The 14491-nt window shown below is 32.1% G+C and overlaps 1 protein-coding gene across 2 annotated transcripts in view; it reads right to left on the reverse strand.

Annotated features, from left to right (window-relative positions):
- The window catches only part of LOC114122843 (protein split ends-like), a 52442-nt gene that overhangs the window by 27251 nt on the left and 10700 nt on the right, over positions 1-14491 (reverse strand). The window contains exons 1-2 of one of the 2 annotated variants that reach the window (XM_027985615.2): positions 592-823; positions 158-403 (exon numbers count right to left, since the gene is read on the reverse strand). In XM_027985615.2, the coding sequence (XP_027841416.2) occupies positions 158-403; positions 592-593 (248 nt within the window). In that variant the 5' untranslated portion in view covers positions 594-823. Of the gene's footprint in view, positions 1-157; positions 404-591; positions 824-14491 lie in introns of those variants that run through there. The other variant, XM_050201197.1, reaches the window with a different exon arrangement.

Genomic DNA, 14491 nt, shown 5'->3' on the forward strand with positions numbered 1-14491 from the left:
ATTCTCTCTCTTTCTCTCTATCGTTATCTGCAGTGTAGTACGGCGGGGGTGTGACGAAAAATTTTTAAAACGATAAAAATAAATGATAATACCATCTCGAATAAAATATATTGCGTATGAGATAGGTAACTAAATATTATATAAAGACGAAACTCACCCGTGGATGTACGGCCTGGTGGGGGCCGGATACAGGTGTGGCATTGTCGGGCTGGCCGACGATATGGAGGCGGGCTCGTGGTACTCGGTGCTGAGGGGCCTGTCGTCCAACTTTTGCTCCACGTTGTGAGCTTTCGATGCGGACTTGATGTCCATGAACGACACGGTGGCGCACAAGCCACCGGGGGCCAGCACCGCATCTTCCTTCGATCTCGCCAGTATTTTAACGCTTTGCACGCGTCCATACCTGTGGCAAAAAACACGCGACGAAATTATTAGTCATGTTCGAACCGAGCAACAAACGTCAGGGCGGTGATAACTGTAATTTGTTCATATTATATTGTTTGTATTGAAAATTAATCGCAGAAATGTGTTGTATCTTTTCTAGTTTTATTTCTTATATATGATATTAAAAATACGTTTAACATTAAATACATGATTTGTTGTTATGACGTGGAATTACGAGCGGCGGCGAGTAGATGACGAACGACGAATAACTACTACACTACTCGACTACCGGGCGACGAACACGAGTGAGATGGTGTTTTGCAGAACGAAATCGGTCGGTCGGGGCACGCGCAAAAAACCCAGCTACGCACACACTCGCGGGGCGACGGCGGCGACGGGCGCGATTTAATGCACTCGACGAAACGCGCCGCCGCTCGAGTCGTGTTAGTCGTCACTCCGTCAATCAGTGCCGCGAATTTCGTGCACATCCACCTTCGACGGTTGGATGTGCACGACAACGACGACGACGACTAAACACAAAACTATACATATACGTACGCGCCCCATCACAGCCTGCACTGGGTTCTTCAAAACTATTATTATATTGATATAAATGCGCATATAACTATACGAGACACGGTGGTACTACCCTGGAGGAAGTCGAAGGGGTTGCGGGAAAGAACAACCCCCTGGCCCGGAGAGAGACCGTAATATAAAAACCCCAAAAACACACGGTCGTCGCATCGATTTTAATCGAAATGACGCATGAGCGCAGGGCGTTTCTTATACCAGACTAGTGGAGTTTTTACTTTTTTTATTTCCTCCTGTACGTTTCTCTCTTTCACGATCAAATATAATATTATATAATAATGGTAAGTGTAGAATACAAAATATTATTGCTTAACGTTTGTTAACTTTATTTACCCAGATCGAAATTTTATTTTGCTACCATGTGTAAGACACATACACATAGAGAGTATAGGACAACTGAACAATTAATACAAATCAATTTCACAATGGTTTTGCGATGATAATAATTTTTTATTAACGGTAATTACGTAAATGCGTATTATTAAAAGAAAAAATGGAAATCACATTTACAAGTCCGGGCTACACGCTACACATGTAAACAATTGTGCTGCAGGCCCGAACGCGCGAATACAATTTAAAAAACCTTGTAGAACAGCGTTTTAATATTTATAAGCCAACAAAATTAAATTGTGTATTTCCGAGTTCGTGTTCAACATTTTTCAAATATTTTCTAAATAGTTTAATAATGTACGATTTATAAATTCTAAATTACGATTTTACGGGCTAAATAAAATGGATATTCTTAAAATTGTTATAACAATTAATAGTTTCTCGTTTTAATCAATTGGAATAATATAAATCAAACAATAACTAGTTAATAACTTTTTCTATTTTTTAGTAATTTATTTTCATCGTTTCATAACTTAAGTTTATTTTTAATTATACTTTTTTTAATAATTATTTAAGTAAATTATTTCATAATAAGATGTAAAATGTGTTTATTTTTATACGGTTACACCTGGTTGATTTTCGTTGGAATTTAGTACACATCTGCGACGCATATGGAGGGTAAGTAAATAGCTCCTAGCAAAAGTAAAAGTACTTTTACGACCGCCTCCCTCGTGGTTTTTATATAACCGAATTCCGTCGACAAGAAAAGGTTTTCAGTTAACGACAAAAGTTCTACAAACGTTTTACACATCTTTTACATCTTTTACATAATTTGCTCGTTTATTATTCTATAAATGGAACCGTAGGGAACTAGATATAGCTTTTTATCGTTTACTAAATTAACATTTTGAAGCAAAAAACGTTCAAGTTAAAAATTTGTTTTTAATCGTCCTTCAATAAATATTTGCCAAAAAATAGGGCTTTTATTTGTATACGTATTGGCTGTACATACAAATAAATATTAATAAGCAAATATATGTACCAACCCAAATCATAATAAAATATTAATAAATCGTACACATATTTATCGTGGGTAAATACGTAAATAATTGATTCCAATCGATGTCAACTAAATTCTTGACCTAAGAACAGATAAAAATACTACAGCAGCGATAAGGAAAAACTATTAAGTAAACAAAAATAAAAACGTAAATTGGCCGTTGTTCGTAATCCGCCCCGACCTATACTATCTTATAATGTTAGACTACTAAAAATGCTAGTCAAGTTAAAAGTTATTTATCAGTCTCTCGGCACTCCACACATAATACGATTCTTAATTGTATATAAATGGAGTAGACTATTTTTACCCATTTTTCGTATGCGTAACGTTCGGAAATAAATGTCCTAATTTAATTTTTTAATCAAACGATGTTAAATAGCTATACCTACACTTTTAATATATTTATAATTTATATATACATATATATAATTAATAATTTCTTTTAATGAAAAAAAAGATCAGACAGATTTCGGTTTGTCTAGTTAACTTTAGGAAAATTATTGTTAATAAAAATATTTGATACACCCAGTCATGATATCTTAATTATTCTTAATTAGAAAATATTAGTTTTTAATTTTTGTAGTTTGTATAAGCACGTAGAAATATTCCAAAAGTTATTAACATAAAGTCGCTATGTAATTTTCTAAAATAACATAATAATATAAAAACCATAATTTTAACAAACGAATACAAAAGAGCCAAACTCTTGATTTTTTTAAAACTAATAGAATATTAATACAACTATACTTTAAAATGGTAATTTTGGTAATTTTGAAGGTAACTGATGAATGAATTGACAACAGTTGAACAAAATTAAATACTACAGTTTTACTGAAAAATTATAAAATAAAACTTATGTGTATAAGTAGAATAAATTATAAGAAAAAATATTTTAAGTTGTAAATAGTTTTTTAATTAAATAAACAAACAAATATTCATACTGCAATTCGAAAATTCTCATATATAAAAAATATTTAAGATTTTATTTCAAAGATCAAATATAATTTGAGTTTTATAGTTATAATATATATAATATATATAATAATACATACAAAAAGTCTGAAATAATTTCATAATAGGAACATAAAACAATAAAAAAAAAAAGTGAAAACATAAACAAACATTTTATTTTACTCCGACAGAGACGGGAATATTTTGTTTTTATAATAAAATACCTATAATTTCAACAATTAAATACAAATACTACTAATTAAAATATAAAAAGTAACTGACTGTAAAATTTTCTGTATTTATATTAGTAATTCAACCAAGATGGAACTATAGTATTGATATTTATAAATTTTTAGTAATTTTTAAGTGCATACAATATAGAAACGATAATATAATCAAATATTTATTTTAAGAAATATAGAATTTAAAAAGGTCACTAAAAATCATTTTTTTTTTTTTTTTTATGTCATATTATAATTCCTAATCGGTTCAAATCATTACTTTTATTTAATAACAATGATTTATACCAATATTTTGTACACCACAGTAGTAATTATAAAGAAATATAACTAAATTAAAAAAAAAAAATAGGTACAATAGTCAAAAGTCATTGAAAAAATTATATCAAGTACAATATTAAAAGTCATAAATTGCTTATCCAATAGACACGAATAGTAGGTTTATAAATAATTAAAGAAGTAAATATTTTTCTTTCAATTTTGTTGTGATAGTTCGAGTTTTTAAATTTTGGTATCATATACATTTTTTGAACATTATATAAAATTTTCTCCTTTTATTTTCCCTGATAATGTGACTTAAGATTATTCTAAGATTTATAATATTATCTCAAAAATGTTATACACTTATATAATAATATTATTATGATTTTACACTGCAAATTTATATCTATATTATTTAACATAATTTATCTTTCAAATGATCTTCTATTAGTAGTATCAGAGAAATAGTGCAAACCTAACCTTATTACCGAGTTCTATGTAAGGAAAGAGGGGAAAGTTTAACAATACTTACAACGCATTTTTTTACGTATTTGACAATATGACGTATTAAAATAAAACACAAGAATGGGTATAAACAATATTATAATAAATAAGAAACAAACACCACGTACCATAACAGAAAGGAGAAGCATTATAAATGGATATTCAATCAAATAAATATGTAAATATTATTAAATTCTTAAATAAACTAAATTATATGACTTAATTAAGTTAAGTTATTATAAATAAATTGTAAATAAGATTAATTTGGTAATAATGAAAAAAAAAATAATAGTATAATTATTGATTTCTCTAAAACAATGAATCTTAATGAATCATTGAGAAATTCCACCTGTGCCCAGTCCTGATTTCATATTTCTAGAATATTAATTTATTTGAGTATTTAAGTGTTTTCACCGTTGTCATTATAAATGTTTTATTTAAGTTCAACTAAAAAATAATTCTTTAGCTAAGCAGCCTTCGTCGGTATGTACCTCACTTCGTCTTAGTTATACTAACGCATAACAGCAAATTTAAAGCTCAGGAAAACCCATTTAATCTCTTATTTTTAATTTTGTTATAACTAAGACTAGTTGTAATAACTAAGCTATACCCACTCATGAGCTTTTAAGTTCCTAACTTTTATTTTAACACCTAAGGCTTGAATATTTAGAACAAAATTACTCAGAATTTGATTTTATTGAAAATCGAAAAAATTTTAGTAAAACCCTATATAAACATAATTTTTTTTTTAGAATGATCAATTCAAACATAACGAAATTAGATATTCAAACGTATAATTACAATTAATCCTCAAAAGATGTGGGTTTTTTATCATTATTCAAAATATAATAGTCGCAAAAGCTTGAAGCATTCCATAATTACTTTTTTTAAATATTAGAACCAATTTTAAGCTATTTAGGTATATTTTAAATAAATTTTAATTTTCGAAATTGCTTTAATATTTTTCTTTTAATAAAAATAAAGAATTTACTCAAAAATCTTTACTTCAAAAATCTCAAGAACACAAAACAATTAATATGAACTATATTTTTATAATACAAAAGATATTATTCGAAGAGATTTAAAACTTTTTGTCATCACGTACATACTTTTTTTTTATTACTAAACATATTTTCTAAATATTTAAATTAATTTCAAGCTATTAATACATTTAGTATTATAACAAATGCACACCATTTGTATATCACTCGCTAACAATAATGATATTAGTCAGTACGAATATATTAAACAATGTTTTTTTTACATATTTTTTGAAAAAATAATTCAACAAATTACCAATATAAATTTAAAATAAAATATTCATAGGAATAGGCCAACAATCGCTTTCCAGCGCAATAATTTATCATTATCTCAAATTCAACACATCCATTTCAGTAAATAACAAAGTATAGTAGGTAAACTATACAGCAGAGCGACCTCCTCGATTTATTTATTTTTTGATATTGAGTCTATACCTTTAGACTGTCGTTTCAATGAGAATATTCTCTATTTGTAAACAGTCTACTATAAATACGTATATAATTGCTATTATAATAATATATTAACATTAAAAAGATTTATTGATATAAATGTGTAAAAAAATATAATACGCATAGCTATACAGTATACACTTAATGGTTTTGCCTTCACTCCCCTCCTACCATAACCACGCGTAAAATAGTTTCTGCACCACAGTCTACAAAAACAATAATATTTTGTACATTGACAAATAATTTACTATTTCAGTAATTAACGATATAACATTATATATAGTTACAATATTCATTGCATATATGGACAAACATATGTTGAGATTGTAATTATCTCAATATGTCAAAATAATAATATAATAGATACTATTAGGTATCTTATACGGAGTGATTAGATATGATTATAGAAGTATCACAAAATTCTAATCTGGTATACTGTATAGTAAAAATCTTTTCATTCATAAAAATATTTTAATTTAAACAATAAATATAAATACAGATCAATAATAATACGTTATACTCGTTATACGAACTGTAATGCACATCATAAACTATTTTTTCCAAAATTACATTTAAAAATGTTAGATTAGTGTATTCCGTGATTTAAATTGATTAAAAAAATTAAAAAACTTTTAATTATAATTTTTTTGTTTACCTAGACGATTTTGTCCAATACATATGTAATCTGTAATTTTTTTCAACCGTATGAATTTACTTAATAGTATGTTCAAATAAGCAAGGTTTAGATTATTATTATTATTTCAAAATTATATATCCTTCCTTCTATTGTGCTAATTGTAAATATATTTTAAGCAGATAGTACAAATAAAAATATATATTAATATAGATTTTTTCAAATATGTAACCATTTAATTTTTTCATAGATGCAGAAAAACAATTTATTCCATTAGGTATATTATTAAAATTTCGTAGATCCATATCTAAAATAAGATAATTATTATATAATAAAAGATTCTTTTGATACCATTTAATAAACCTACCATTGACAAAACTGGGTTTTCTTATAAAATTTGTTTTACTTGATAATCATTTATAAACTATTGCACTCTCGTCACTATCTAGTGTACGTGCAAACATAATTAAATATTAGACCCATTTCGTATAAGATCTTCTTTTAGTCATTTATCATTTTTATTAATTACCGATACTGGTTATTCGTTATATTTAATTTAATTTAAAAGTATGAGCAATACGGTCTCTATGCGTATGTATTTAAGTTTTAACAATAAAAATTGTAGTAATTTTCCAGAGGGCATCATCTCGGGGGAAGAAATACGAGATCGTCTGAACCTATGAAACCCCATGACATTAGCTGTCGCGTAAAGACAATCCACCAGTCACGCCTAAATAAATTAACATAAGAATAAGAATAATAATAATTATTATCGTTATTATAAAGGAATAGACGAATCCGGTTTTCTGATGTTATCCGTTAGCGTCACAATACATATTAAATTTATATACATATAAATAAATAAAAAGTGTTACAATATAATAACAGCGAATTACAATCTCTGGGTATTATATTATATTGACCTTAGGTCATAAAAATTGTTTGCTATTGGAATACATACATAAATAATAGTATAATACAATTTACATCTTCTCGCCGTTAATATTTCCGTCGGATCGACAAGGAAAAAATTAACAGCGCGTTTACATACACACAAGGTGATACGAACACTGCTACGTGTAATGTTATAATATACGCAGATATGGGATTGAATTTATTATTGAAAATCGACGATCGAATAGTTACAAATAAATACTTGCGACGGTGAAAGAAATAATAAATAATAACTTATCATTATCGTGTATAAACAAACTTTACACAACGATATGTAACAGGCGACAGGCCGGTACAATTCGTGCACAATTCCAAGTCGATCTACGCGTAAGTTCGTGCTTCGCTGTAATTTCAGAACTGCGTAAATGATAATATCGTACACGTTGTAATATATTATTATAATATATTAAAATAAAATTTAAATTAATGTTATTATTGTTTTGAATTTTCGTATTTTTCCACCTTAACCTCGTGAATCCGAGATATTGACGGACAACGCCACTGCATTCCAGTCTTGTGGTGCATGAAAAACGTTACGACGGCGATGGAATATAAAAAAAAAAAAATCCGACGTTTCCATTACGAATTGGTGGAAAAAAAAATAATAATCTACGGAAAAAGTATCGAAAAAAGAAAATCCAAACGTTCAGTCGGCTCGGTCGGCGGTTTGGATCCCGAGCATCACGAGCAGCCGGGCCCCCTCCCGCCGCGCACCATCACCGCAACCACGACGGCATCGGCGGCGGCGGCCCGGCAGCGGAGTTCGCCCACCGACCTAACGATTCAAGCACGTCTCTGTGCGTGTGCGTGTGTGTCCAGGCTGGCCCCGCACGCCACGTTGCCAAACCGTGCGTGCGCGCGCGCACGCACAGACACACCGTCATACATAATAAAACTATGTGCTCCGGCAGCGACCGGGCACGGCTTTCACATCGATACCAAACACCGCCACCGTACCACCACAACGACGACACTACTATTACAACCCTTCACACACGCACACACACACATACACACCCCCGCTGTTCAAGCCCAAAACTTTTGAGTTATTTCATTGCGAGTTTTTTTTTTTTTTTTATTCAGTATCTCGAGTCGTAGACGCGCTCGCTACTAAAAGTACTGGTCCGTTTTCTGTGTTGAACGAGTTTCGTTTGTTTACAGTTTGCTGTCCGCGGTATATAAACGATTTCATTCATCGATAGCCATACATTATTATTATTATTCAAATTTTGTTCACGAGAACACTAAGACCGGAAACACACACACACGACACATTTCGAGTGGAAATAATATTAGTGTTCGACGATAAGTATATACAGGTTGCATGGATCGTTCGTTTTCAAAAAGTGTTCACAGTTCGATTTTTAAAGAAAAAAAACCACTGCACTCGCACGCACGACAACCGGTTTGACGAGATTCGATGGATCTCTTCTTTACCGACCCCCGTCGTGTATCCCTTAACGACACACACACCGCATTAGCCAATAAAGAAGACCCACTTCTTCCCTCGTATTTCTTAAGAAAAAATACCTCGTGCGGCGGTCCCCTAGCGTTTTATGTAATAGCGTAACACTCGAACACGACATCGTGGACTCACGCACACGTTTATTTTATCCGACGAATCGAACACCGCTATTATTCGTTTGTCTAAGACTTATAGTGCGTATAAAATATAATATATTACATTGTACTCGCTCGGGGAAAAGATGTTGCAAAATTTCACCCGAGCGAACACCGTTATTGCACGTGTGTGACACACATTCGTATTAGTTTCCTTCCACACAACGCCTAGTAAATTTTCTCGATCACTGACACACACACACGCACACCTACGTACTACGGTGGGTAATTGAACACGAGCGGGAAAAAAGTATTTGATCATATTTAATGGGAGTAAAAAAAAAAAAAAAATGTCGATTGTATATTATGAGCGCCAAGAGTCTTATCGTTACAATAAACGCTCGTCGTGGTATAATGAAGTATTCTACTACGAAAAACCGAACGAAGAAAAAAAATTATAAAAGATGATGATGGTCGAGAAAAAAGAAAAATGAAGTGTTTGTGCGCGCGCGAGAGAGATGAACTCTACACTAGTAGTACAACTACTACTACTACTACTACTACTACTACTACTATTACTGCCACCCGCCATACCAGGCGTGGGCATTGTGTGCGTGTGTGTGTGTGTACCGCTCCAGCGGTGCGGACGAAGGGAGAGAAAGAGAGAAACCGAGTACGACGACAACAGTAGTGCGGCGTTGCCATTTCGGTATTTTGATCCGTGACGGTCGATCCTACTCTATACAAAAACACCACACGCTTGCTATTATATTATTATTATTATTATTATATATAATAACACGTTACTGCCGACACCTTCGACGACGTTCCTGTTGGGTTATTCACCCACAACAATTATTAATTTAGAACGAGAACGACGGCTTATAAATTCTCTATACAAATATAATATAATATAAAATAAAAATAAAATACTGAACAACAACAACAACCGGCCGCGGCCGAGCATTAAACAATAATATATAATAATCCCAAGGATTGAGAAACGCGTATACTCCGCGCCGGGTAGGAGGAGGATTTTTTGTTTTCGCAATACGAGATTACAGACTCCACCGACGACGACGACGAAATACTAGGGCCGCGTTACAAAAGTGTTGTTTTCGTTTGCGAGTACGACTCGAATATTTCAGCGTCATTTTTTCGGAACCGAATACTTCCGATAACCGTAATTAAATGACCACGCCACCGTCGACTTAGCACCCCTCGACCCTCCGAATGAGAATGGAGAAACAAGACGTTGGCAAGAGGAACGGAGTATAGCGAACCCACTGCTCAAGAAGCCCACCCGCCACGACGATGCGTAATAATAATAATAATATCGTGGCGAGCGCGCCAATGCGAAGAGGCGGCGGCGGCGGTGGCAGCGTTTACCCGGACGGCATTTTCTCATTCCGTTAGCCGCTAACCGTCGATGCGGTGTGTGTTCTCGAATCTCGAGTGCGCGCGTAACAGTTTTAGGTTTATTACTGTTACATGTACATTGACCCACATTAAAATAAATGATTTTACCGCAATTCATAGTATGGTATGTTAAATGTAAATATATTATATATTAATGCCTTATACAAACGCGTTTAATAGCATCGTAGAAAAATTATATTGTATTAGACCAGGTGTCACGCTCACACAACGTGCCAATTCAACACAATATTATAAATAACGTATCACCACGTTTGTACGCGCCAAAAAACTAACGACGAATTAATAGCAGCAGCAGTGCACGAGAGCAATGATGAGGTGTAACTCGTTTATTCCCTCAGACAACCATCGTCGTATACCACCGTCCACCATATTATTACTATCATACAGAACCGTCAGGCGGGTGCTAAATTTATATTACAATAGTAGTTCACGTGTTGCACACGACTTGCAGTCCAAAATATTGTCTAACAGAGTACTACTTCAGCATCATGAGCAGTAAACAAAACGACGTTCCGATAGGACTACTATCGCATTTTATTCCACTTCTATTGGTTTGAGACAAAATATTATCGTTTACCGTTATTAATTATTTGTAAACATTGTCGTATCGGCATAAAAAAAAAAACATCACGCGTAAGGCCCTATTGTGTATCGTCATCTATATATAGCCACACGATGGTTGTGAAAAGGTAGGGGAGGTGGCCGATTTTCCGGACTATCAATATTATTATTTTTTTTTCCACCCACCACAAAAACGAAAAAGTTTTACCGGCTCTACTACCCACCGGAGTCACGTACCTCGACAGCGGATCGAATTGGCGCGAACGTCGTATTATTGTTGTCATAGATTTTTATCGATTACGCACGGCAAACGCGTATTTTAATGATACTTTACCTACCTGCAGCGTTATTTTCCATGCAGTACAACTTGCACGTTGCACATGACGGTATCGTGTTCGGTACGGGCAAGCCCCGTCTCAAAATAGTGCCCGCGCCAACCGCAAGAAAAATCACATTTATTATTACTGTATAAGTTATAACGTGTGTTTTTTTTAATCGGCGTGGTGTGTGGTGACCGAAGAGAAAGTACGTCGGGTTACCTGGGTATATATTATTATTACTATTAATATTATTAAGGGGATTTGCGACGTTGTGGCGTACACGAAGCGTCTTATAGAGGTGTGTGTGTGTGTGCGCGCGCGGCGTGTTTAAACCGTCGCACACACACGCAATATCGCATCCTGATGGTTACGTAACGACGTTACTAATGCAGCACTGCAGCAGCAGCGTATATAATATTATTTATCGAGTACAAAATAATAATATGTATACAGAGTGATTCATCAAGAACGTTCACCCCTATTTTTTCTTTTAATAATAATGAATATACATTCAATTTCTGATTTATGGAATATTTAATGAGTGTTCTAGCGATACCGACTTCTTTTTTTTCAAATGACCATCATCTTTTTATCCTGTAAATAGTTTATCAGTTAACATTTTCAAAATGTTGATATATCTGAACTTAAATCTGAACGAGTGGTTTATTATGTTATATCGTAACTTCTTTATTTACTAAGACAATTTTTTCGATCTTGTTATATTTAATGATAATAGATAAATTTTAACGAGTAATGAAATAATTAATGTAGGTACCCACTATTTTACTTATAATTCAGGCCAAAATTTAATGTTTTTCGGTTCATATTGCGTTCTCATGAAAATAAATAATAAGATTAAAAAAAATAGTTATTTTTGTTTTAAATTTGATTAATTCGATGAATTATATTTTTTAAATTTCTGAAAAATTTAAATTTTGACAATCAGTTTTAGATTTTTGCCCCTTATTAGGTGTTGCACATTTGCACATTATACAGATAACAGTACAATCAAAACAATAAATATTTATTAGGTAATATTTTGTAACTTGTAATAAATTAATTTGAACCGCGTAATTCTTATGCATTTTGGTGATATTTGTACGGTCACATTTGTGCTTTTCAAATTATCGTCCTCAACGACTTGTTAATTTTATTAAAAAATATATATTTTCAAGAAGATTTCGGGGTCAAAAATGAACGTGACTTAAACAATTAGTTTTATTTTATGTTTTCTTGTTCCTATTTTTTCCGTGAGACAAAAAGCATTCAATGTTCTCGTTTTTTTGCACTGGAAGACGACAGCTGGTCGAATACCAATTTTCTTGTCCATCAAATTCTCCGTTGCCGAAATAATGGGGCATAATAACCTTTCATTAACACAAGATTTTCGGAAACGCATATTTTTTTACACGAACGTTGGCAATATAGTTTAACAACGTTTGAATGCAGTTCAACGGTTACTGTTGATTAGACAACAATGCAACTTCACGACACGGCAATAACAATTTTTTTTTAGATTTCATTGCGAGATGGTAACATTAATAATTTTAGTTATACGCGTAATTTATACAAAAATGATAAGACAACGGTGTACGCCACGTATGTGGAAACCAAACAAGGCAAAACAATTGAATTTGAGTATTTGGCTATAGTTTTATTTATAGTTCAATAACGTACTCTATTTAAGACCTTGATTTATATAACGAAGAAAATGTATACTATTTAAAAACCCCAAAAAGAGTTGTGTTTTAATAAGATTAATACGACACTTGAAACCCAACAATAAGTGGTAATTCTACACACAGCGGAATCCAATGTATAAGTTGCTCCATATATTTTCAACACTAATATAAAAATTAACTATTGACAAATTAGGTTTAAGTACCATTAATACCAAGATAAAAAATAACGTAGATGGACTACATATACATTTAAATCATTTAATACATAGCAAAAATTATTTGTTTATCTGTATTTTTAATACTTGCATAATATATTATATTGTATACATTATAGGGTGTGTGTGTGCGTGTAGGTATACACTATACAGTACTTATTTATGATCATTTACGTAGTTCTGCGATAGTGCGATTTGCTACCCTTCTCACATTTTGTCGTTCAATTGCCACAAAATAACACTAATTTTCACCGTTTATCAACGCCGTCATCAGTTTCTTTGTGATCCGTATAAAAAAATAGAAAGATAAAAGCAACGTAAAGAGCTATTTTTTAGCAAACTGTGCAAAATACTAATTCATGACCGTAACAACAATGAATACTGCAATACTGTATGATGAATAATTGCTGCTTTTGATGTTATATTTTTTCTAAGTAAAACTTTAAAATACAAGCGCATGTTTTAAGTATCTTCCCACCTTAAACATTAAAGAGTTAGTTAACATTTAAGAGTTAATAGTTAGTAATTACTAATTAGTAAGTATTATTTATTATAGTGTAGTTGTCGAATGTTGGCTCTCTATAAGAGTATAAAGTACAAAGAAATACAAGACAGGACTAGGAAAATTTTAGTTTCTTTTTTTCAAATACATACAATGTCTACAAACACAAGCCAGCAATTTATTTTGGAATATTCGTTAATATCCATAAAATGGACAATAACATGCACTGGATTTTATTTCACTTTCAGCATAATTACCGATTATGATAATTCATTAAAACTATAACGAGTAGAATAGTAACGACAGGACGACATTCGCGAATAACCTCTACGGAATCAGTCGACTGCGAAAAAGCTCGAAAATCTTTCCACTAGAAAATGACGAGAAAGCCAAACGCGTGATGGACTTAAATTGTCAACAAACGACCGTGATGTTGATGACCTACTCTACAGCGCTTGACAGCGACAGAATTTCATTGAAATAGCAATCGTCGCATTATTATATTCATTGTCTCGGGATCATATATAATTTACATTTATAAACCAGGCTAGGCGGGCGACACCGGTAGATTTTTAGAGAATATTATTCAAGCAACGAGCGATACTGCTGTGGGCTCTCAGACAGCTATTATACACCAAACAAAGTTCAATGCCCTATCATATAATGAACCATAAGATGATGGTCTTAACCAGTATAACTTTCTACAGCCCATTACGCATAATCCAAATAATATTGCACTATTTAATGTTTTATTCCCATACAACCATGGATTTTGTTTTATATTTAGGTTCGATTAAAATGTTTAAAATAATT

Source organism: Aphis gossypii, chromosome 2 (assembly GCF_020184175.1).
Source record: "Aphis gossypii isolate Hap1 chromosome 2, ASM2018417v2, whole genome shotgun sequence".
NCBI lineage: Eukaryota > Metazoa > Arthropoda > Insecta > Hemiptera > Aphididae > Aphis > Aphis gossypii.